The sequence below is a fragment of the Austrofundulus limnaeus genome, unplaced genomic scaffold, assembly GCF_001266775.1.
Source record: "Austrofundulus limnaeus strain Quisiro unplaced genomic scaffold, Austrofundulus_limnaeus-1.0 Scaffold484, whole genome shotgun sequence".
In the NCBI taxonomy this organism is placed as follows: domain Eukaryota; kingdom Metazoa; phylum Chordata; class Actinopteri; order Cyprinodontiformes; family Rivulidae; genus Austrofundulus; species Austrofundulus limnaeus.
Window position 1 is genome coordinate 96,588 of NW_013952886.1, and position 10,088 is coordinate 106,675.

At 40.0% G+C, this 10,088-nt stretch overlaps 1 protein-coding gene across 1 annotated transcript in view; it reads left to right on the top strand.

Moving 5' to 3' along the window:
• The window catches only part of slc9a5 (solute carrier family 9 member A5), a gene marked incomplete in the record, with an annotated part of 32,884 nt that overhangs the window by 15,952 nt on the left and 6,844 nt on the right, over positions 1 to 10,088 (top strand). Inside the window, 7 exon segments of the mRNA XM_014025564.1 lie at positions 3,360 to 3,438; positions 3,515 to 3,692; positions 4,101 to 4,321; positions 5,422 to 5,624; positions 7,557 to 7,646; positions 7,754 to 7,824; positions 7,914 to 8,040. Coding sequence (XP_013881018.1) covers positions 3,360 to 3,438; positions 3,515 to 3,692; positions 4,101 to 4,321; positions 5,422 to 5,624; positions 7,557 to 7,646; positions 7,754 to 7,824; positions 7,914 to 8,040 — 969 coding nt within the window.

The following is a 10,088-nucleotide window of genomic DNA, read 5'->3' on the forward strand; positions in this document are numbered from 1 at the left end:
GAATAAGGAAAAAGAAGAATTTACTATTATTTTTTTTTGTTAATAAGCTTCAGAAAAGGGTGGGATTAAATACATTTTTGACTTCTACCCATTCCTTTTCAAATATGTTAATTTTGTTATCACTTTTTATCATTTTTTGTTTTGTTTTGTATACATGTTTGAAATAAACTAAACTAAACTAAACTAAAAAATACTAAACCATCTGCGATAAATATGGTAAATTGTTTTAAAAATAAATAAATAAATGTTACCAATTATTTTAATATTTGAGAGAAATACAATCACCCTATTTACAATGTGTTATCATTTTTAAGACCTCTGAAAGATTGATTTAAGACATTTTAAGGCTAATTAAGACCCTATATTTGAATTGATGAATTCAATGCCATTTATTAAGACTTTTTAAGGATTCACGGGAACCCCCATAATCTACCTTGTCTGGTTTGGTGGTCCTTATATTTTACTTTACTAGTAGTGATTCTGTTTAGTATAAAGGTCAGGGTTAGGGTCAGTATTATTTACTAATAAGGATATAAATACACATGTGGGAGTGTTTCCTGAACCATTGGATGGATTTTACTGAAACTCTCAGAAAATAATCATCTGATGTTCGTCTACAACAATTAACCTTTTGGAGTCACTTCAAGATGGCGGCCAGAACTAACCAACACAAAGACGACTCCGACTCAGGTAGTTTGAAATTGATCAGAATAAAACTGATCAGAGCGTCGTCTCTTTAAGCACTAACCCGTGAGGTCGGGTCTCACATTATTTTCAGGGTTTGACTCCTGAAACAGAATTATTTCTCAGCAGATCTCAACCTAAAAAAACAGTTCTTGTTTCTACTTTTAGAAACTTTAATCAGCTTTAAAAGCTTTCAGAAAATGTATAAGCCTTGACTACATTTTATAGCTAAATAAAATAAAAACAAAATTATTTTCACAATCACTTCGATGCATTTTATTTCTCCAGGTCTGTGGTTGTTGGTGCCGAACGAGCTAGTCTGTATATTTCAGAAGCTACTGCTGGATTAAGATTTTTGCACACGACCACCTCTAGGGTTTAAAGGAGAAGCAGCATTTGTGTGAAGAGTAAAGCCTTGCTGATGTCAGAGGGCAGGCTGGAGATGACAGAAAGACAACAGAACCTCTTGTTCCAACCTTGTCTTCACCACTCAACACGCCAGCCTTGAAGCAGATGAGCTATAAAACATTTACATGTAAATATGAGCTGAAGTATTCATGGTAACTGTCATTAAAAATCTAAATTTGAGTCCAGGCCAGCAGTTCTTTGTCAGGTGTGCAGTTCTCCTCAGGAGCTTTGTTCTGCTGATGTAGTCCACCTCCCAGATTGTGTCCTGAACAAGCAGCTGCAGATTCTTCCAGCGACGCAGCTAAAACTGGGCCCACACTCCCGCCTCGCTCGTCGTGTTGCTGCTGCTTCGTTGTGGCAACGAGGTCAGCCGAGACTTTATGAGACCAAAAGACTTGTTGGTTTTAATTAGTGACAGCAACAGGGCCGGGTTCAGTTTGTGAGACGTGTCTGCAGACGTGTAGTTTTACTTATGGTGGTGTAAATAATAAATAATCAGGTGGATATTTGACTCTGAGCTGCAGGACATTGTGATTATGCATTAACAGCAGTTTAATTCAGTTCAGTTTCTGTTCAGTTTATTTTTTAAAGTCACAATAAGGTCGTCTCAGGGCACTAAAATATTCACATACATTATAAAAATCAGTTCATAAAAGGCAGATTACCTTAAATTCTAAGTTTAAGAACCAGTTGGTGAATATTTGGCGACATCTAGTGGCCAGTCTGTGACATAACAATAACATGGAGCAACTTCGCTAAGTCCTGTCTTTTGATCACCATTTCAAGTTTATGATTTGACTGTTGGGGATCACAGCTTCCAACACAACAAATACCAACTCAATATGTCAAAAAATAACTGAGTAGTCATTTGAATTTAGCTTTATTATTTTTTCTTTTCAGTCTAAGTGGCCATCTTTGCATCCAGAGTAGGGATCGCTCTCAGCTATGAATACAAGTATCAGTAGCTGTAAAAACATCTGATTTATAGCAGCTTGAAACTAGTTGTGGTGGCCATCTTGAATTTTTGATTTGTGTTCATAAATTGTTGAAGATTGTTGTTGGCTATTATTGTACCAATTAACAGCTTTCTGTGTGTGAAATTGTCTGATACATGTCATCTTGTCTTAGCTACCAGCAGCTCTATGTTTCTACAAAAGTTTGAGCTTTAGCATTTGGAATTAGCATCTTGGATTTTGTATTTGCATTCAGATTTTGTTAAAGATTGTTCTTGGCTACTAGTAATAGTACAACCAGCCCAAGAATGCGAGAAACCAGCCCAACCGGCAAGGTAGATGATATTTCCCAGTTAGGATAACTTATGGTCGATGCTTGTATACACGCCATAGTACGCTTGTGTGCTGTTGTTTTTCGAAAATGATGTCCGTCATTTGTGTCTTTGATCTTCCGTTAATGTAGCAGACAGAGTAACAGCAACACTAAAGCTGAGGTAAATTTGGTCAAAAACAGACCTGCAGATGCCTGTAAAGCCAAATGGGATGTATTTTCCTGCAGCGATACTGCACAGCTACACACATCTGCTGCTACCGCCGCCATGATTGACTTAACGGTAATCTGCAGAAGGAAGAGCTGCTCTGGTCCAATTCCTCAGCACTATGAACAAACACGCCCACAAAGTTCTGACCAATCACACGCTCCGAGTCGCAAGGTCCGGGTCGCAGAGTTCTGACTGGGGCTAATGTACACGACGGCTGTCACCAGAGGATAGCAGCAGGAAAACAGACAGAAGTTACGCAATTTTTACACTAAAGGTTTAAACCAGCCTTTAGCTACACCACAACAAACTTCAGCTCATTAAGATTAAAAATGGCTGAACTAAAGCTTTTTGTAAAATTAGCATTAGCAGTTAACTTAAATTGGGACTGGCAATCGGCACGTGTTTGGGTTCATTCTTAAGGCCTTGTCACACTATAACATTTTAGACAACTTACGCCAATTTAAGAAAATTTTAAAGACATCTACGTTGAAGATGGAATTAAACAAAGCATCTGGAAGCCTCTTTCAGACATGTACATACTGTAATGCTAATAAAAGGATCAAATATATAACTTTTATTAGAACTTTAGACACAAATGTTTCATAAGTTGGCACACGTGTTAGAGCTGTTAGCTACACCACAACAAACGTCAGCTTAATATGTTCAAAACTGCTGAATTGTGGCCATTTGGAGATATCTGTGGCGGCCATCTTGAATTCTCTAATCCATACTATTGTACCGTCACAGTAACAGCTGTGTGTGTTTTCTGCAGGTTTTATACAAAGTCTACATTTCCTTTGTGGAGGTGGGAGGAGCCAATGTTCTCACGGCAGATTACTTCAAAGGAGTGGGTGAGTCCAGAGTCCTGAGTGCACCTGAGGAAAGGTGTCATCAAGGCTCACAGCTCCTCCTTCTGCTCCTCTGCAGCCTCCTTCCTCATCGTTAGCATCGGGGGGACGTTGGTGGGTCTGGTCTTTGCCGTCGTCCTCGGCTTCGTCACTCGCTTCACCAAGAAGGTTCGCATCATCGAGCCGCTCTTTGTCTTCCTGCTGGTCTACCTGGCCTACCTGACGGCAGAGCTCTTCTCACTGTCGGCCATTCTGTCGTAAGTTCAGTCATCCCAAGGTACAGATGAGGAACTTTGAACACTGAGTCCTTCCCAGGCTTTTCTTCTGTTCTGCATCATTATGATGAAAAATTGTGCTTTTGCTCGTGTTGGTGCTTGTGTTTGTTAGAGATATATCTCAGGAACCTCTGGAAAGGGTTTTAATGAAACCTTCAGGAAATAAAATGCGTATATTTATCTACAGCTAATTAGCTTTTGGAGCCAACCCAATTTAACAACAATTTGACTTAAAAATTTAAAATGCCAGTTATACAGATAAAAAGCTATATATTGGTTGTGGTAGCTGGGAGTCATTTCCAACATGATGTTAGAGATAAGTAAGGCTAAAACTCGATGTGCACTCCTTCAAGTTTATCGTGTTCAGCATCGCCGTATCTTTGTTGACAGGATGACCTTCTGTGGCATCGGAGCCAATAAATACGTGGAGGCCAACATCTCCCAGAAATCCCGGACCACCATCAAGTACACCATGAAGAATCTGGCCAGCATCGCCGAGACCATCATCTTCATCTTTTTAGGGATTTCAGCCGTGGACAAGTCCAAATGGGCCTGGGACACGGGGCTGGTGTCCTGCACGCTGGTTTTCATCTTTGTTTTCAGAGCCATGGGTCAGTCACACCTCCTGTCTTTCACTTTGTTTCTGTTGGGTTTTTTTTTTCGGATAAATCTAGAAAACAGAATCATAGTCAAAAACACAAGAAGCATCGTATGATGAACGAAGGTGGCAGGAAAAGACAAAAACTTATTTTTAAAATGAGTAAATGTCAGCATCTTAAAACCATCAGGTTTTAAAGCGTTGCTGTGCTGTAGATGCTGCCATCTAGTGGTCAGGATAGAGATAGCAGCCAAATTACTCTGATTTCTAATAGGAATAGTAGCATTTTCACATTGTGATCTTTAGCCAAAATTCTTCACTTTCCATAAAAAACTCTGTCTGTGGAAATTAATTCTTTGGGCAAGCATTTTTTTAATTTGTGCAAATATATTTGTTTGATTGGATTTATTTTGAGTTGAAAACTTTTTAAAGACAAATAGAGCATCCCTTTTCTAATAAGCAACCATAAACTAAACAGAAAATCAAAGTAGGATCATAAACTTTGACAGAGTATCTGTAAATTCTTAGTCAAACTCTAGGCTCCTTCAAGCCAGACTAAAGGTAAAAACTGTATATTCTTGTCATACATCCATCAAGTTTGTTGGAGTGCAGATCTCACAGGGCCTGATCTGGACCAGAAATGTTTCAGCATTTACAGAACAGGCCCAGCAGAGGCTGCACTTTCTGAGAGAACTGAACCAGGCCAATGAAAACCCTCAGGATCAGTGTGGTGCAGGGCGTTTTGAGCAGCAGCAGATTAAAATCCCTGCAGAGGAGCTGAGAAGATTGTTCCAGAATCGCTGTAGGATCAGGGCACTAAACATTGTGGTCAACTCCATAAATACTTTCAGCAGCTGCTGTCTGAAGCCAGAGCAGCAGAACCACAGAATGATCAACAGCTTCCTGCCACAAGCTGCCAGGCTGTTCAGCCTTTGTTTGTTTGTTGAAACTAACTTTTGGTCGTCTATCTTTTTTTAAAAATAGTTTTTATTGATCCCCCGCGAGAAACACGGCTTGTTTTTCTCTGTAGTACTGTTCGTGTAGCTAAAAGACAATTAAATGTTGTTTGATTGAATACATCTGTAACAGTAAAACTGTTTTACCTGCTCGCAGGTGTGGTCGGTCAGACCTGGGTGCTGAATCGCTTCCGTCTCGTTCCGCTGGACAAGATCGACCAGGTGGTGATGTCGTACGGCGGGCTGCGAGGGGCGGTGGCCTTCGCTCTGGTGGTGCTGCTGGATGGCGAGCAGGTCAAAGCCAAGGATTACTTTGTGGCAACGACTATCGTGGTCGTCTTCTTCACCGTCATGTTCCAGGTACGAAATGAAGGCTGTGGTGCACGCACCTGGTCTCATTGAAACGGCTGAGCATCGCTAACAAACTATAACTGAGCTCTACCTGGTATTTCCTGCATAGAAACAATGTTTTAACACATTCTCTCATACAAAAAAGTACTATGTCTACTGACTAAATGTGAAATAAATACTACAGAAATACTATTAAAAGAAAAAGTAAGTTTTATTCATGGTTGAATTGTGGTGAGTACATGCTGTCTTCAATTCTGAACATTCCCACTTTCCAACAGGGAGTTCCCACGGGAGGGTTGTTCCAGTTTAAATTTATGACTTGTAAAAGGGAAATTCCCACTTCCCAGTAGAACTGGGCTGCAGCAAAAGTAGCCAGCAAAAATGCAGCTAAATAGAGATTGGACACGAATACGTTTGAAACCTGTGCAGCTCCACCTAGTGGTGGGATGCCATCATTTCCTGGGTAAAATAATCAGAATGTATTATGGGAAATGTAGTTTAAGCCGAGTTCACACCAAACATGTTTTGAGCAGCAAAAACGTGCCCAATGCCTCAAGCTACATTCAGACCGGGACAGAGACCAGATGCGCGTCTGAAGAGGGAGGAGAGTTTTTTTCTGGTCTGTCTTTAATGACGGGTGAAATAAAGATAAAATAAAGAAAATGGCTTTGCTTGCATTGAGGCTTTAGTCCTGGCCCTGGAATAGTGGACTAGATCTTTACGCTAGCAGAGTTGCTAATGGGGTCATGGGACTCTCCAGTCTATGTGTGTTTTGTGAACCTGTAGAACATTTATGACCATGTTTCCCAAGGTATTCTTTGGGTGTTGTTCCCATATCACCAAAGCAAGAGTTGGGTCCACATCACTCTCACAAAGCTGAGCTTGTTCTGAGTGTGGGTCGGACTTCGCTAGGGCTCTCTATTGTCTCAGGATCTCAGAGTCTCTGCCACAAGTGAAGGTTCAAGTACTGGAGAGTCTTCTTTATGAGTGATAGTGAATCAACCTTATCTGCAGTAATTCTGGGTGTGGCTCCAGTTTGTTATGATGAAGGCAAAGCTTCTGATTTGCTGGTTCATTTTTGTTCCAACCTTCACCTCATGATCCGTATTTCCTTTAGACCCTGGATACAAGTGGCTAAAATGGGCTTGCTTCATATCCTTTTCCACTAGTGCCACTTAGTATAGTGTCGGTACAGTTCGGTATGGTTCCAAGCCATTTCCATTAGGCCAAATTCATGGAACCAACCCTTTTAGTTCCTACTTCATTGTGGTTCCATGTGGTCCCAGTCGACACCAAAATGCGATGTCTGAACACTGTTCGTCACTGATTGGCTAAGGGGTGGAGTCACTGGTTGCGTCTGAGCTGCCTTTACAACAAACCAAGGAGCCATTTTTTCAATTGTAGCAGCGACATTAGTCGTGTTTCCATCCAACTTTAATTTGAATATTTAGCAAATTTTTTAAATTTCATAACTTATTTGGCAAACATGTTTCCATCTCTCATTTTACGCATTAACTCTTTTTCGAAAAACCCGAAAACCACCCCCACCAACCGCCCAAAACACACCCACTGGAACCGGACTGGAACGTCAATGGAGAAGCACCCGAACTGACCTGTTCTGACACTACACTACAGTAAGTGGCACTAGTGGAAGAGGGGATAGAGTAGCCATTGGAGGTTTTCTGGGCCCAGTCCCACTGAGAGAAGAGCTAAAGGCAGGCCCAGAACTTGCTGAAGGGGTTATGTAGCCTCTGTGGTCTGGGAATACCTCAGAGAGTCTGAGGAGACGCCTCTGCAACTGGAGCACATTTGAGTGGTCACAGGTGGAAGGAGGGCCGTGGCCTTTCATATCTGAGATGTTCTTGGGAAAGATGAAGAACTCAGAGTTTGAAATTGATCTTCAACTGACTGAATCGTTTGGTGTCCATGTTTCTGCTTCAGGGTCTGACTATCAAACCGCTGGTGAAGTGGCTCAAAGTTCCTCGAGCCACCAACAGGAAGCCCACCATAAACGAGGAGATCCATGAAAGGGTGACTCCTCCTTTGTCTCCTCTTTCTTCTTCTATGGATAAATCTGTTAAGCAGAGTGTGTAACTGTGTGTGTAACTGTGTGCATAACTGTGTGTGTGTGTTTCCAGGCATTCGACCACATCTTGACTGCAGTGGAGGACATTGCAGGACTACAAGGGTATCACCACTGGAGAGACAAGTTAGTCCCAACAACAATGAAGTAAAGTCAGCTTAAACCTACAGATATTACACCTGTGTGTGTGTCTGTGTGTGTCTGTGTGTAACAAGGTGGGAGCAGTTCGACAGGAACTACCTGAGCAAGCTACTCCTGAGGAAGTCCGTGTACAGGAAGAGCGAACTGTGGGAGGCCTACCAGAAGATCAACATCAGAGACGCCATCAGCGTCATTGACCAGGTGTGTCCATCAAAAAAAAAAAAAAAACACAAAAATAAAGCAACACTATAAATAACAGCATCACATTTTGTCACCAGTAGAACTGCTGCACACACTTCAACAAATACACTTAAAATGCACTGATTAAATTTAAAAAGGAGAACTTTACCTCATGTTTTATAATGTTTTTTAAAACATTAAAATGTAATTTATGTTTTAAAATATATAATTTATTAGAACTAAGTTAGAAAAATAATATGAAGATTAATTGAGTGATAAAACATGAAGTAAAGTTCTCCTTTTTAATTTAATTGGTGCATTTTAAGTGTATTTATTTATTTATTTGTCCGTTTGTAAATTTTTGCTTTTATTTCTAATTATGCCAGTTTCAGTCCCCCATAATAAATATGGTAAATATGATAAATAGTTTAAAGAGGTTAAACATCTTAAATAGATTAAATATGGTAAATAGTTTAAATAGGTTAAACATCTTAGATAGATTAAATATGGTAAATAGTTTAAATAGGTTAAATGTGGCAAAAAGGTTAAATATTTTAACAGGGAAGTGGTTCAGAAGCCGAAAGTTTCAACAATAAAACTTTTACATTTTCATGAAAACCTGAGTCATAATCAGCTGATTCTGGTTTTTTAAATGTTTGGAATCTGGGGACACGTTTATGAAAATAAATACGTTCACTAATATTGGTATCTTTAGACAGCCCAACCTCCAAAATCTGTGTAATTCTGCAGAAATAAAACAAAGATTTTGAAAATAATAGGATTGTAAAAATGCAAGAATAAAAAGCTTTTGGTCATTTCAGATGTAAAGATTCACGCTCATGTTTTTCTCTGTCAAAGTTTCAAACAGCTTCTGCAGAGACTCTGAAGATCCTCGAGGTTTCAGAGCTGCAGTTTGTAAACCTGATTTAGAGTGAAGCTCCTCCTTTTCTTGAAAATAATTCTGTGAATTTTAGAGACTTGGCTGATTATTGCTCAGGGTGTCTGATCTTTCTCTCCTCACAGTCTCAAAATAAAAACGCTGAGGCAGAACGAGCTCTGAGTTTTGCACCTGAGTTTACTGTAAAGCAGCTGTTTGCTCCAGAAAGCTTCCTGTTCTCTTCATTAATCCACCCAGTTTGACTTTGTTTGGTTTATAATTATTAAGTTAAAGCATCTTGTTCACAGCTTTTTAGTTGTGCAATAAAACAAAAATAGATTTGAATTGTTTATTCATCTTTTATTCTTTACGATTAAATCCATGGAGCAGGGTGAGTTTTCTGATGAAGACTGAGTCAAAAGAAGCTCAGTCAGGATGTGGGTGTGCAGGACTGAAGCCATGGGAGAAAATAAATAAACAAAACTGGAAGCATCCATTTAGTTTTACTCAGAGGTCTTTTCTGGTTCAAACAGGAGATAAAGGGTTATGTTGTAACAAACTGTATGAAGTCAGTCTGACTCGTGTCAAACAGGAAGTTCACCTGCAGCTTCTGACCGACCTGCGTGTGTTTATGTGCAGGGTGGAAACGTCCTGACCTCCGCCAGACTCTCTCTGCCCTCCATGGCCAGCAGAGCCTCGTTTCCTGAAGTCACCAACGTCACCAATTACCTGTGAGTCCCATGACCCAGCTCGTTAACACAGTGTCCAGGTGTTAAAGTGCTACGTGAGTTAAAAGGTTTGAAGATAATAAAAAAACAAGTCAATGATGACACACACGTCCTGCTGAAATCAGTTCCACTGTCAGTCCAACGGTTGTATTTGGACCCTGGGACATAAAGATGTGTTAATTTCTGTCCTTCATTACAAGAAGTCAAAGCAAACGTCTTTATATTGAAGAAATGGCATAAAACACATGGTTTTACCATTTTTGTCATATATCTATATTTTCTTTTGAACTTGGCTCAGGCGAAGTAAAACAAGAAGTGACATCAAAGGGGAGCTCTCTGGTCTTTGCTTATTGATTTGATTTGATTTGATTTGATTTATTGATTCAACAGGAAAAGATGATTAAAAATCAAGCTTGACTCAGCATAATTGCTGTTTTACAGCAGGTTCCTGTTCTGCAGCACAT